This window comes from Arachis duranensis, chromosome 2 (assembly GCF_000817695.3).
Source record: "Arachis duranensis cultivar V14167 chromosome 2, aradu.V14167.gnm2.J7QH, whole genome shotgun sequence".
NCBI lineage: Eukaryota > Viridiplantae > Streptophyta > Magnoliopsida > Fabales > Fabaceae > Arachis > Arachis duranensis.
The window spans coordinates 285548-300423 of record NC_029773.3 but is presented as its reverse complement, the minus strand read 5'-3'; the positions used below and the strand labels follow the sequence as shown (position 1 = coordinate 300423).

The window sequence follows — 14876 nt, the reverse complement described above, 5'->3', positions numbered from 1 at the left end:
AAAAAAAGAAATTAGAAAGGATTTTACTTTTTACCTGCTGATCTCAAAAAACGAAAAGGAAAAAAGAGTATTACCCTTTCTTGTGGAAATTTTTCTTTTGGTACCTTGCTTTATAAAGATTCATTTGACTTTAGTAGATGGGAAATTATATTTATATTCGAAATAGTATTCCAGATTACTTTAAATCCCTTTAGTACGAAAATAGTGTGGGACCATAATTTATCTATGAACCCTTTTTTTAACATTTGGTCACTCTTTTAGTTAACATGAAAAGGAGATTATAGTAATTGTCATTTAATGTCTAAAATAAAATATAGTGGTACATTTAGTTTGAAAATTGTTTCTTCAACCTAATCTTTATATTAAAAGCTTCAAGAGTTCTATAACTAGTGGCAAAAAAGATGATTTTTAAGAATTTAAAATTGGAACTATTTTAAGTTTAGTTATGTATCTAATGGCTAATGCTATTGAAATTTTAATTTTTAACATGTCAATAATGCTCTTTTTTGGATCCTTTAAATAATATTCTTGTAACGTTTGTCAGCAAAAGTCCAAATTCGTTTTGGTAGTTAAAATCTTAAATTTAAAATGAACAAATAAATAAATAAGTGTCCTAAGAAAACCTGAAAACCTAGAGCTTAAATATAAAATCACTGAATTTTTTTTTTAAAAAGGAAAAGAGTATCATAATGTTAATCCAATGATTGCATACGTTAATAGTAGGGCCCAACCTTTCGTTGAACAAAACCTCGGCCACAAGCTCAATGATGCATGCATTCGTACTAAGTTTTGGTTTTGCAATTTCGGTGTGTCGTGTGTGCATGCATTTCTATTGTACTGCTAAATGCTAGCTAATAGGGTTGTCATGTCTAGATTGGACTTTTTTTTTATTATTATTTTATCGTGACTTGAAACTATTGCATCCGAGTTTATTATTATTATTATTATTACGAATTTAACTCATTTGTCCATTTCAGTGTCAGTCTTTCGGACTTTCAGGTCCTAAAAACTATAAAAAATAGTTTGGTTTACAGTTTTGTGGACTGCATATAATCATATATCATAGTAATCTACCTATTTTATTAGTACTTCACAAAACATTCATTACTTTCTTGTAATCAAATATGAGTAATGTGTTGATTGTTTTATTCATTTTTCAACGAGTTAAATTTAAAATAATTTTGTTAATAAGATAAGATCTTAAAAGATTTCTTAATATATTAATATAATCTTTAAAAATTTAGTTGTCTCAATTTTTAATTTGGTTTTTTGAAAGATATAATCTTTGGATCATGATTTTGAGTGGTGTGTTTGGTCATGTTCTCCATCTGCTCAAAACATTTTCCTTCTTCATCTATGTATACCACAATTTCCTTCATTCCCTTCTATCACCCGACACATTATGCCCGTAATAATTATTTAAAAAAAAAAAAAACTTATCTCTCTTATCTCCTTGTCACTATTTATATTCCTCAAGCCATCAATAATTTTGTATCTCATTATAGCCAAATTGTAGTTCCTTGCATAGAAAACATCTAGACTCTAGAGTGTCTACATTAAGATTGATCACTGACATAGTAGAAAAGGAGCCAATAATCTTTTCTAATTTTAATTTTTTACATGTAAATTTTAGTTTAATCTCTTTAAAATGTTATTTTAATTTTATTTTATTATATAAATATTTTTTATTTTTCTCTAATATTTCATCTAATTCTCTCCCTGCATGATGTTTATAACTATAAAAACAACGTCACATCTATTTTGATTAGATGTTAAAAACAACGCGACACGATATTAGTTGGCTCACCACTCTGTGTTTAGCCATTTTTCTACCTAAGCAATCAAATTAAATTACGGAAATATTTAATAACGAAAAAATTAACTAAAATTAAAATTAATAAATATTAAATAAAATAAATTTTGATTTTTTTCTCTGATATTACCGGTAAATTATATATATATTGGACATAGTGGTATTAGCATATATGTTGACATCAACCAGTCAAATGCAACATTAATATATATTAAATTTTGTAGGAATAGAGGAATCTAATTCATTATTTATTCATGCGCGCGAAGAACATATCATATGTCTGTTAAAAAATAGTCTAAAGATTGAAAGTGACCCATAGTGAGATGAGATCTTATACATGTAACAAGTTATCAAAATAAGCAAGGATCTAATGATTGCTTGGAAACATATAATAACACTCTTTTTGGTCATTAGTATTTAGCGACCATTTTTTTTTAATGAAGAAATATACATCAATTTATTTTAAAGAGTTAACAATTTTACATACTTAATATGACAATGATCACACTTAATTATTGCCCTAATTTAAAATTTAAAGTTTAATAATGGTTTGGTTAGCTAACTAATTCTGTCCGAATTCATGAAGGACAATCATGAAATCTTATTTTATATTAAAAACAGAAGTGTAATTACTCCGGTCCATATGATTTTAATCATTTACAATGATGAGTGGTAGTAATATTTTATAGGTAGACAAAAAATAAGTCAGAACTTGTCTTATTTAGCATTAATTAAAGTAGTATAATTAAGGCAAGTTATGGCTGTTTTTGGCTAATTTTCTTAAGTTACCAAATATTTCCGTATTTTATATAGAGTAGTATAATTAAGAGAAATTAATGATTTGTTTGGTTTAAAAGAATATTTTCAATTTTTATTTTTAATATTTTTTATTTTTAGAATTTTATAAAAATAGTAAAAATAATAAAATCATATGAACCATGTATTGGAAATAATAAAACAACAATCTAATTAATCACACTAACATACAATTACATGTAACCCTAAGAAAATATTTCAATTAAATAATATATACAAGTAGCCTTCTCCATCAATTTTGGTAGTGGGAAACAACACTTATGAGGAAAGCAAAATATGAGGTAGGAATTCAAAAAGCAAAGAGATTTATATGTGTGGGATGAAGCAGACCTCAACCTCTCTATTTTCATTAGAGTCAACATAAGTGGTGTCTTTTGGTACGTATAAAGTCTTCTAAGGAATTATGAGTGTTTCATTGACTAAGAAACCCTACTTGTTATTTGTTAGGAACTCCATTCACATCTTAATTTATTTCTTTTCTAACAACAATAAAACAGTTCATTATTGCAAGTAAATTAAACAATCATCCAATCTTTATTTTGAAAGAGAAAGAGAGAGAATTAGATTGTTAATAATTTTCTCTTTAGTACTCACTAAGTATGACTTATAACTCTTAAGAAAAATATTATACATAAATTTGAGATCAAACTATCTATTTATATTAGAATTTAATTTTGATGCACTAGTGTTAATATAAACTGTAAAGTAATTTTACACGTGCATCCAATTACGTAATATCACATCAATAAAAATAACTACCTTTCGCGTTAATCGCATGAATAGTTATCAAAAAAATAGATGTGATTACACGACTGTATAAAACGTTTTATACGGCCAGTATATTAAAATTAAACTCTTTATATTATTTTTATAAAAGCAAAAAAAAATTTAACCATATAACTTGTAAACAAGTTGTATATTATTTGTCATAATATAATAATTAATAAAATTTTCAACTATATTATAATATGATACTTGTAGTTAAATACTTGCAACTTGATTCATAATTTTACTATATTATTTAACAATTAAGATTATCATCATTGTAACTTAATATTTATTCAATTTGTATACATTTGTTTTTAACACATTTTAAAATTGATTTTGATTTTTTTACTGGATATAAATGCACGTAGAATACAACTAACTTAAAATTTGATTTTGTTAATGACACACTTGTTAAGATTATTAATGAAAACAGAGTTTTAACATTAATTATAAATTTATTGAAAACTTACAACTTTTATCAATACTATTACGTCATTATACAAACCCCTTTGATTGTGTAATGGAGAGTTTAAGGAGAGAAAGAAAGAGGAAAAGTGAGTGAAGGATCCAATTGAAGCTATCCAAATTGCAAACTTTCCAAAGATATTTTGTTGAGTATGGGCGATGGGGCCCACTGCCATTGCCATAACATAATATAAGAAAATTTTTAAATATACTCATTAATATTTTAGTAATTTTTAACTGTTAATTTTAATTATATTATTATATATATATTTTTTATAATTAAAATTAACGATTAAAAATTATTAAAATATTGGTATATTAGTACATTTGAAATTCTCTCATAATATAATACAGAGAGAGAGAATCAGAAACAAAAACAAGTCATGAACACTGTATTTAAGTAATTATAGATAAAAGATGACTAATAAATTTAACTGAGCAATCTTAACCCTTTAGATTTTTGTTTTTGTTAACTTATAAATTAAGACTTTAAGAGAAGAGCTCAATTATTGTAGTGGTGTGTAAAAAGTGAAAAGTAAAAAGTAAAAAGCAGAGAAAAGAATCGAGAAAAGTGAAGTGAAGTCACGTGCAAAGAAAGTGAGGTTCCAAGTGGCAAACCCGTTTCTCAGTCAGACTCACGAGCCTTCTCGTTTATAACTCACGCGCTCACGTGGCGCGTTCATGTCTCACTGTTCTCTGCAGCAATCCCGTAAGTGCTTATGCCTTCCATCATTTATATTTTTCTTTTTTTGTTATCGCGGTATTAATTCGTCGCGAATTTTAATTCCATTTAAGAATTTGTTGTTAGTTAATAAATTATTGTGTATATAATAAAATTCGAATCTCAAATATTTATTTAAGCATACGAGTGAACTGACTTTTCGACTAAATTAGTTTCCATCATTCATATCTATCAACCTGCTTCCTTCTCAACATTTTTATTTATTTATTTATTTTGTTTGTGTTTGTTCTTTCTTGTTAGCAAAATTATTTTTTTTAGCCTTGTATTTTAATTCTCTATTTCAGTTTAAAATATGGGCTTTGACTTTCACTCCCTTATCTTACTATATTCCATTATTTAAAGGTAAAAGAATAAATCTCAATAGCATTAATATTTGTATATGTTTGTCCTATTAATTCCGTTTTCAAAAGTAATTTTGATTTATACGTTTTTACAATTTACAAAAAGTGAGAAGCTATTAAAAAAGAAGCAGCAAATAATTGTTATCACATCACAAGTTTAATAATCACACATAATTAACAGGATAAAGGATCTCGTACTCTCTTAGAGCAAAATGTATACTTAAATACTGATATATAAATCACGTTTATTTTATTAAACTAATTGAATATTTTAAAATTACTTTTTAGTTTTTCAAGAGATATTTCGATAATATTGAGGTAAAAGACAATCCTGCATCTGGATTTAGACCAAAATTTTGTCAAACTGGCGCTTCATCAAACTTGGCAACTCTGATTATTATTTTAGTGTATTATATTTTTTGTAATTTTGTATTATTTTTATTATATAATTACATTTCCATAAAACAATATAGGATTTTTAATTTAAATATTTTTCAATACTAAATAATTAAGTAAACTCTATGTGTAAATGTATTAATGTATAATTAGATATTCATCTAATTTTAATAGTAACAATATATTAAATTAAATTCTTATTATATTATCTTTCCAAAATTTGTATTACTAAGTAGAAAATTTGTGAAATTGTATTATACCTTCTATGTAAATTATTCAATATTTGAATAATATGAATTTCAATAAAAAAAAGTTTGCCACCATTGGAGATGCAATAAACATCTTTAAATTCTAAATTATTTCATTTTCTGGGATTTAATTTTTTTAATTTCATAACAATATTTTGGAAGACAATACATCAAGGTGTCTCATCACTCATTACAGTTAGAGAAATTAGGATTCAATAGATGCTAAATTTCTACTAAAAAAATCGTTTGTTGAAAAAGTTAAGAGTAAAAAGCAATTCTTCAATTTATTTTTAAATTATTTCATATTTTAAAAATGCTTAAGTTTTTAATAATTATCTAAATGTTAACTACATGTATTTATATGTGTAGATGATATAATCTGTTGACAGTATAAAATATTTTATATTAATAATTTACAAAAGTTCATTAAAAAATAATAATATGCAAAAGTTAGTCCAACTAATTGTACAACAGCAAAGAGACAAGAAAATTAAAGTAAAGTAAAATAATAATAATAAAAAAAAAACGAAAACAAGAAGTGCTTTCATGTTTATCCTTTTTGTTGTGAAATCCGAAGTTTGAGTAAAGAGTAATTTTTAGATAATCACAGTGGTAACACTTTCTTAAATTCATACTTAATCAACATACATAATACTATATATGTACCATAAATTAGGAAATATTATTATCAAAAGAGTTTTATAGGACTTTTATATAAATCAATTTGCAACAAAAAATGGTTTCATAAGTAGTCAGTTAGAATGGATATGAATTATATAAAGATTCTGAACATATTTTATAAAGAAAAAAGAATGACCAGTTGACAAAATTTTTTTGTCTTATTTTAAAATAAGTTTATGTTGTCAATGTCTTCATATCTATATTGTTAATAGACTAATAGGGGTAGGGTATTCAAATCCAAACCGATCCAGATTAAACTGTTTATCTAATCTGATTCAAAACGAAAATCGATGAAAACTGCATTAGTTCGGATTTGATTGGATTTTATTTTTTGCAAACTGCTGAATTGGATCGGATTTCGGATCTACTTTTTATAACCGATTCAATCCAATCTAAATTCCACAATGTGCTATAATATTATTATTTTATTATTATATTTACAATTATACTTATAACATGTTCAATTTGTTATACATTTTTCTATTATTCATGTATTATTATTATTATTATTTAATAAATATTTTATGTTCAAAATGTTATTTATTTATTTATTTATTTTAACTAACCTATAATTTTATTTCTATTAGTATGTTATCGTTGGCTTTTTAAGATATTGTTAAGACTTGTTATGTCATTGTTGATTATTTAAAATTTGATGTTGAGACTTGTTATATGTATTTAATTTTTTTATTTAAAAAATCGCAAATCTAAATCGATCCAAACCGCCGGATCGGATCGGATCGGATCGGATTTTCAAAAAAATTTCATCCAATTCAAACCGCACTGCACATAAATTAATCGTTCGGATTGGATAACTTTTTCTCTTAAAACCGACTAAACCGTACCGCAAACATCCCTAAATAGGTGGTATCAGATATGATCTAAGATTGTAATTGGTTAGTTTTAAAACAATATTCAAGATAAAGATATAATTAAAATAGAAAAAAAATCATTAATATGTTTATTTTATAACTTAATTATTTACCTTTCAAGCTAGGATTATATGGTTATAGAAGATCTCATGATGATGATGATGATGATGGTAAATAGTAGCATAAGGTAAATCCAAGTCATAGGTTGGTCGTTAATGGTTGATGAGTACTCAATACTCATTAATCAAATCTGGATCCTCAGCACTCTGACCTAGAAATATATGCATTCAGATAAGGACTTCACTTATGCGCCTCACACACACACACTATTCATCCAACACTTTCATGACTTCATAATAAATAATAATAATATTATATGTTTCTGAATTTTGCATTTCTTCTCACTCATCTTCTTATGTAGTTAATGTCTTTGTTTCTCTGTTTCTCTGTTTCCACTCACTCACTTCACTTTCACACACTCTCTCCTCTCTGCTGCTTCTGTCACCGCTCTTTAATTTTGCTCCATGAAACCGTTGCAACACTAAGCTTGCTCTTCTTCATACAGTGTGACCCTTTTCAGTTTTGATCCTCAATCTCTACATAAATGTCAGTAATGTTTCCTATTCTTTTATTTCCCCACTTCAATTCCTTTTTCAAGTGTAATTCCTGATGCATTCATAGCATTGCTTCTTTGTTTTATTTTGTTTTCAGTATCTCGGGTGTGTGTTAATTCACCAAAGTTTGTAACTTTTTTCTGTGATTCTCTGAGCTGTTATGTTTTCTCTGAGTGGCATTTTCTGCTGTTTGCTTTAATTTTGGAACTGGGGTTTGTCAATTATTCCATGACACTGACTTGAAGTAATTAACTGGCCCTTTAAATTATTATTTTGAAAAAAAAAATATTCTTTTTTTTTTGGGTGAGCTTGATTTATGTTGTTTGGGGTGTTTGGCTTGGAATTTTGCTTGGTGTTTAAGGTTTTATAATGGGTTGGTGTGTGAGTGGACATGTTGCAGTTCATGCTGGTCTTTTATCTTTAATGTGAAGCCTTTTAGTTGTTTTCTATAAAGTTTGGTGTAAGCTGTGTGAAACCAGCTTCTCTTTTTGTCTTTGCTGTTTTGGTTGATTGGAATTTTTCTGCCTTTATTTCATAGGGTTAGTTATGCTTTCAATTTTTATCTTCTACTTTATGGTTGTCTTTTGCATGTGTGTGTGTGCCTTTAAATCTTCAAGTCCTTTTCTCTTCCTTTTGAACATATAGTTATTTAGGCCTTCAAACATGTATATATATCTATAGGCTTTAGTTTCTGATTTGAAGGACTTCTGTTGTTCTTCTCAAACTGCAGTTATTAATCTTACAATTTAAGAACTTTGGACATTGAATTTTATTGATTTTCATATGCAGTATTCTGATTTTGTGCATTTCCCCCTGTTAAAATTTGTTGTTGACTGCTTATGAGAACAGAGTTAGGTGTATTGAACATTGTGGGGTTCGAATCTTGTTGTGAAATATTCTTGAGATTAGAGGAGCTTGAAGAGTAAATGCATGGATCGTGGGGACCAAATGGCGTTGTCTGGTTCTGCATCTTATTATATGCAGAGAGGAATGCCTGGTTCTGGAACACAGCAACCTGACTTGCACAATTCGCCTAGTATGCGTCCATTGTCGAATCCTAACCTCTCATTTCAACCAAGTATTGGGGGTAGTACCATTGGATCCACCATGCCATTGGAATCTTCGGGGATGTCATCTCAATGTGTCAATGTTGGTGCCCCTTCTGGAGCTCCTCCCGGAGAACCGGTCAAAAGGAAGAGAGGTAGGCCTAGGAAGTATGGGCCGGATGGAACTGTTTCACTGGCATTGACTCCAACGCCAGCTACTCATCCGGGAACCATGACACAACAAGGCCAGAAACGGGGTAGAGGTCGCCCTCCAGGGTCAGGGAAGAAACAGCAGCTGGCCTCTCTTGGTAAATATCTGTTTCAACTTTTATGACGTCTTGTGATGAATTGAAGCTATTATAATTTGATGTTGAATTGTTACTGTTCTTGTTTGAAAATACTTATTGAGATTTATGTAAAAATCCAAACTGTTCATAGCTTTTGCAGCTTAACTATCAATTATAGAAATGCTTGTCTTATCCAAATATATATGTATTTAGCTTTTTTCTTCTGATTAACCTACCTTTCGTAATTAAATATAAAAATAAGGTGTTTGCACTTGAGTGTTGAGTAATCCTCAATTTCTCATTCAGTCATTGTCCATTATTTTGTGCATTAGATAATAAATTCCAATTTATACCTATAAACGGATCTCATGAATATAAACTTTAGACTGAACCAAAGATACAGTTTTGTCTTAATACGCGAATCTTAAAAAAGCAAAATCTTATTAAAACAGACATATTGGTAAAAAGAAATTATCTGCCAAGTTCACAGCAGGGGTGTGAATTGTCATTTATCATGTAACCTGTAATTAATAGTGAGGCTTACTAGAAAACAATCTAGTGTTCATATGCAATACTATAAAGTTAATGGTATTTTTACTGTGAAAACGCTAGATTTGATATTATGTTTGAAGTTTTGCTTTCTGAGTGTTAAAAGTTACAACTATTGAGAGTGAAAATATTTATTGCAAACTTTTTATTATGAAAATTGTTTACAGGTTGAAATGATTCATTCTTGATCTGAGATTTTGGTTGAGTAGTTCTATCATACATTAATTTCACTATCAGAAAATGAAAGGAAAAGTGAAAATAGGAAAATGAAAACAGAGATCAAATAGACCTTAAAGTTGTAGACATAGCAATATGTATTTTTCTTTAGTGTTGTTTTTCTTCATATAAAATGATCGGGTATCTGTATAGCCCGAATGGGGTTATGCTCTTAGTCTTAAGTTGATCCTATGCACTGAAAAAATATAAAAAACAATTTAGACTGGTAAAATTGTGAAAAAGATGGATAAATATTTTGTAAACTTGTTACAAAAAGATCAGCTTGGTTTCATATTAAATTTTGTTTAAATATTTTTATTGATTTGTATGCCATCCTCTGTTCTTATTGCCAGGTGAATTGATGTCTGGTACAGCTGGGATGGGTTTCACTCCTCATATCATCACCGTTGCGGTTGGAGAAGTATGTTACATTTCTTTTGGAATTTGTATCAACCTTTATGTTCTCTTAGTTTTGTTAAATATTTCAACTTATATAATATTTTTCAGTATTTATAATCTCTAGATGAAGTTGTTATTTATATTTTTCAGTTTTTATATCATCTGTGTTGAAATGGTTTCTTGAATTCAAGATAGATGCTTGGATTTACTATTTTATTGACTCAGTAAAGCCAAAGGCAAGCATTATGAAATGATAATAAAGAAGATAATGGTGTGTGAATGCATCAAACTAAATGTGTCAAACTTGATTATTTATCATGGAAAGATAAAAGCATATGGTAAGTTACTTTGATGTAGATTTCATATCAGATATATAATGTTGCCACAAATCTTGTACATCTCTGTTGATGATTACAAGAGATGATTCTCTCAATTTTGTGCTATATGTTAGGCCATTTCTGACAAATATTTTACAAGTACTCTTTAGAACATTTTGTTATTTCTTCTTTTAGGACATCGCAACCAAAGTTATGGCGTTTTCTCAGCAAGGGCCTAGAGCAATTTGTATTATGGCAGCCACTGGTGCTGTCTCTACCGTGACACTTCGACAACCTTCAACTTCCGGCGGCACTGTAACATATGAGGTTTGGAAATTTCTTAGTGACATGTTCATGTTCATAGTTAATTATACACTTCCATATTCTCATACACTCTTAGATGCTCCGAATATTCAAACCGATGCTGAATGCAAGTTCTAGGATATTGAATTATAAATAGCTCTAGTTGCCACCCTACCTAATCATGGTCTATTATGGCAATATTATCTATGGTTAAACTCACCCATGATTATTGGTTAATCAATAGGGCCGTTTTGAGATATTGTGCCTATCAGGCTCTTACTTACTTACCGATAGTGATGGATCTCGCAATCGATCTGGGGGACTAAGTGTTTCCCTTGCTAGTCCTGATGGCCGTGTTATCGGTGGAGGAGTTGGCGGAGTACTTGTTGCAGCATCTACAGTTCAGGTAACTACAACTTTTTGGTCGTCGCTTCATTATATATCGTGAAAATCTTAGTTCTCACATCAAAATGTGTAACTTATGGAACTTGAAAGAGTTATATTCTTGTGCATCCATCCTTAAACCTGTAGTTGCTAGATTTGATGAAGTTTATGGTTGCAGGTTGTAGTTGGGAGCTTTATTTGGGGCGGATCGAAGGCGAAGAAACAGAAAAAAGAAGGTTCCTCCGAAGGAGCAGAAGTTGCTATGGAGCCGGATCATCAGACGGTTCATAACATTTCTCCGAATCAAAATCTTACTCCAACCTCGTCTCTAAGTCCGTGGCCTAGTTCGCGACCAATGGATATGCGCCATTCGCATATTGACATCGATTTAATGCGTGGGTGACACATTGTTTAGCAGATATAAACTAGTACTTGGTATATATATTCAGATTATTGGTCACAAATCTAATTTTCTTGTAGCAAGAAGAGATGAGAGTAGAGAATTTAGGTGACTTTTTAATTTGGAACCCAAACCCATGATTGACTTTGGCTTCAGCTGTGAGGAGTATTTTATTTGGAAGATTTCATGTACCTTGATTGAATACTTGTACTTGTTTATTTGTTGGTTTAGGCATAGATTTAAGCGAGGGCGAATGTTAGTATGAAGATTTGGTTGCTAATGTTGTGCCTAATGGAATTTCTCCTTCTTTCTTTGTCTATACCATTTATATATGGAGGTTATTAAACTCTAATTGATCTTATTCTAGCAACTTTTGAATCTCAATATACATCAAATGTGGGTAAGATTCTACTATATGGACAAATTCTGCCAACAAAGCAGAATAAGATTCCAAGGACAACAACTTGCCCACAGAATCATCAACTTTGGGATAGTCTCATTGGCCGGTTGAGATGTTTAATGAGCAAGTTATTATTCAAATTACTAAGCGGTTTTTTAACTTGTTGCATTACTCATCCGTGGTGATACAATCAACATTCCTATTTATGGTTGGGGAGTTTTAATTAATTCATATTTGGTTCCTTTCGTCCACACCATGAAAACTAAATAAACAAAAGGTTTTGTTAACCATCAGTATATTATTATTAGTAGTCTATAATAAGCAAGCATTAGTTTCACTCTAACTAAGGAGCTAAAACAAGAAAAGTGGTTAATTTTTATGACATTCATTCTATTAAAAAGTTGAACCCCCCCTTTTTTAAAATGTGAATTTTTTCTTCTTGATTTCTTAATCATACTCTTCCAGAACAATGATTTAAAAAAATAATAAAGAAATGTTTGTACAATCTTAAAACGTTTACAATAACAACAAAGTCTTGTCCCATTAGGTGGAGTCAGCTACATGAATCAAACGACACTATTGAACTCTATCATGTACATGTCTATAGAAAAATCATTTACATGTAGATCTCGTTTGACCACCTCATGAATGGTCTTTTTAGGTCTTCCTCTGTCTTTCACCCTTTATCCATCTTCCATCTCATCCACCCTCTTGACTGGGTGTTCTGACGGTCTTCTTCTCATATGTCTGAACCACTTGAGACGCGATTCTACCATCTTTTCCACAATAAATGCTACTCAAACTCTCTCTCTCTTAACAATCTTAAAACGTTAAAATAATTAAATTGATATTCCAAAAATATTTACTTGTACTTATTTTTCTTTATATATCTATGGAAGGTAAATGTTATTTGAGACTAGAATTGGCTATAAATATTAAAAATAAAAAGATTCCTTGTTTTATGTAATCAAGGAAATATGCATTGCATGTATAACCCGAATATAAAGTATAAATACCTCCCATCATACTTGGATTAGAAAGCATCTATCTATATATGATTGGAAAGTAGTATTGAGGGGAAGAAAGAAAACATGAAGATCTCAAAATCTTGTGTAATCTTGGTTCTTCTCATAATAAGCTTTTTAAGTGCACTAGCCTTAGCTCATAAACATGATTATGATGATCACACATGTAAGCCTAGTGGCAAGTTAAGGGGCAAAAAACCACCAAAAGGGAAATGCAAGAAAGACAATTTATCCGAGTGTTGCAAACATGGCAAGGTTTATACAACGTATGAGTGTTCGCCCAAGATCACGAACCGAACGAAGGCGATCTTAACACTGAACGGATTTGAGAAGGGTAAGGACGGAGGAGCGCCGTCTGAGTGCGACAACAAGTACCACTCAGACGACGTTCCAATCGTGGCACTGTCGTCGGGGTGGTTCAACAAAAAGAAGAGGTGCATGAACAAGATTAGCATATTTGGGAATGGAAGAAAGGTTAATGCAATGGTGGTTGATGAGTGTGACTCTACAATGGGGTGTGATTCTGAGCATGATTTCCAGCCTCCTTGCCCTAACAATGTTGTTGATGCCTCCAGAGCTGTTTGGAAGGCCTTGGGTGTTCCAAAGAAGGATTGGGGTGGAATGCAAGTTTTTTGGACTGATGCTTGATTTATACTAAAACTTGGTAATAATTTATAACTCACTGGTCATCACGTGAAGTTGATAGTTAAAAATCGTTAAATAATTATTTAGTTAAAGTTGTCAAAGTATCTAACAGTTCTTAAATATCAACTTTATATGAAGACATCTGCAAGTGAATTCCCACCAACTAACTCTGCACGTGAATCCAAAAAATGGTGTAATTAAATTTACAATACTATTATTATTCTATCTATTTTTTTTAACATTATTTACCTTTTGACATGTTTTAAGATAAAGGTAAATGTATCAGTACATTTATATAAATTGAACTTATGAGATAAAAGAGAATTGGAAAAAAAATGTATAATTGCTTTACATATGATTGATGATTCTTAATTTTCTTTTGCCAGGTATGCAGGAAATGTGTGAAGCAATGATGCGAAGAAGTGGTGTTTTAAGTGTGAAATTTCCATCATTTAGTGTTTTTAACTTTTAAGTTTGAGGATATATGTGTAAGCAGCAAGCTATGAATAATTTGAAATTCTCCAAGTTAATAATAAGGATTAAGGTCACAGGAGGAATTGTAAAAATTGTCTTATAATAAAATAAAAGCACTATCCGTTGTAATTGTATTACTCTTTACTCATGCTAGTTTGTGTTCATAACAGAACATGTTATTAATTATATATTGTGATACATTTCTTTTCACGTTGTATTTTTTAATGGTACCAACAAAAAAAATGTTTATTACGTTCTGTTTGAGGTTCGAAATTGTGCATAAATTAGAATCTGATATTGAAATTGATTCTAACTAATATTTTTATCCGTAATAACATTACGTGAATATAAATTTTTTTAAAATTATGGTCTATTTTGTTCTGACAGTATAAATTATACATGATACAAAATATTTATAAAATCAAACTACTTTTATAAAAAAAATAGTAAGTTGACAAAAGTCTGTGGCTAAGAAGACCAAAGTTTATGTGGATAAAAAATTAAATGATAAGATTTTTAATTATTATTTTTTATAAAAAAATTTAATTTTTTATTAATAATTAATTTTAACATTCGTTATCTAAAATTTGAAACAATTTAACATGTATACTTTACATTTAATTAGGTATTAAGTTTGTTTCACAAATAGAAATAATTAAGTTTGTTGGCTCAAGA

At 29.4% G+C, this 14876-nt stretch overlaps 2 protein-coding genes across 2 annotated transcripts; both read left to right on the top strand.

Moving 5' to 3' along the window:
• Positions 1-7432: 7432 nt before the first annotated feature.
• Positions 7433-11968, top strand: LOC107472262 (AT-hook motif nuclear-localized protein 9). The gene is made up of 6 exons (XM_016091798.3): positions 7433-7748; positions 8606-9110; positions 10208-10275; positions 10766-10897; positions 11118-11279; positions 11436-11968. The coding sequence occupies exons 2-6, from the start codon at positions 8687-8689 to the stop codon at positions 11658-11660; spliced, it is 1011 nt and encodes a 336-aa protein (XP_015947284.1). The 5' UTR covers positions 7433-7748; positions 8606-8686; the 3' UTR covers positions 11661-11968.
• A 1180-nt stretch (positions 11969-13148) lies between these two features.
• Positions 13149-13730, top strand: LOC107472800 (kiwellin-1). The gene has a single exon (XM_016092329.3). The coding sequence runs from the start codon at positions 13149-13151 to the stop codon at positions 13728-13730; it is 582 nt and encodes a 193-aa protein (XP_015947815.1).
• The last annotated feature ends 1146 nt before the right edge of the window (positions 13731-14876 follow it).

Excerpts from the sequence above, each read along its gene's own strand:
- LOC107472262 (XM_016091798.3), top strand. The coding sequence starts at position 8,687 with ATGGATCGTGGGGACCAAATGGCGTTGTCTGGTTCTGCATCTTATTAT. Across the intron at positions 9,111-10,207 it reads ACAGCAGCTGGCCTCTCTTG|GTGAATTGATGTCTGGTACA; the intron begins GTAAATATCTGT and ends TCTTATTGCCAG. Across the intron at positions 11,280-11,435 it reads TTGCAGCATCTACAGTTCAG|GTTGTAGTTGGGAGCTTTAT; the intron begins GTAACTACAACT and ends TTATGGTTGCAG.
- LOC107472800 (XM_016092329.3), top strand. The coding sequence starts at position 13,149 with ATGAAGATCTCAAAATCTTGTGTAATCTTGGTTCTTCTCATAATAAGC.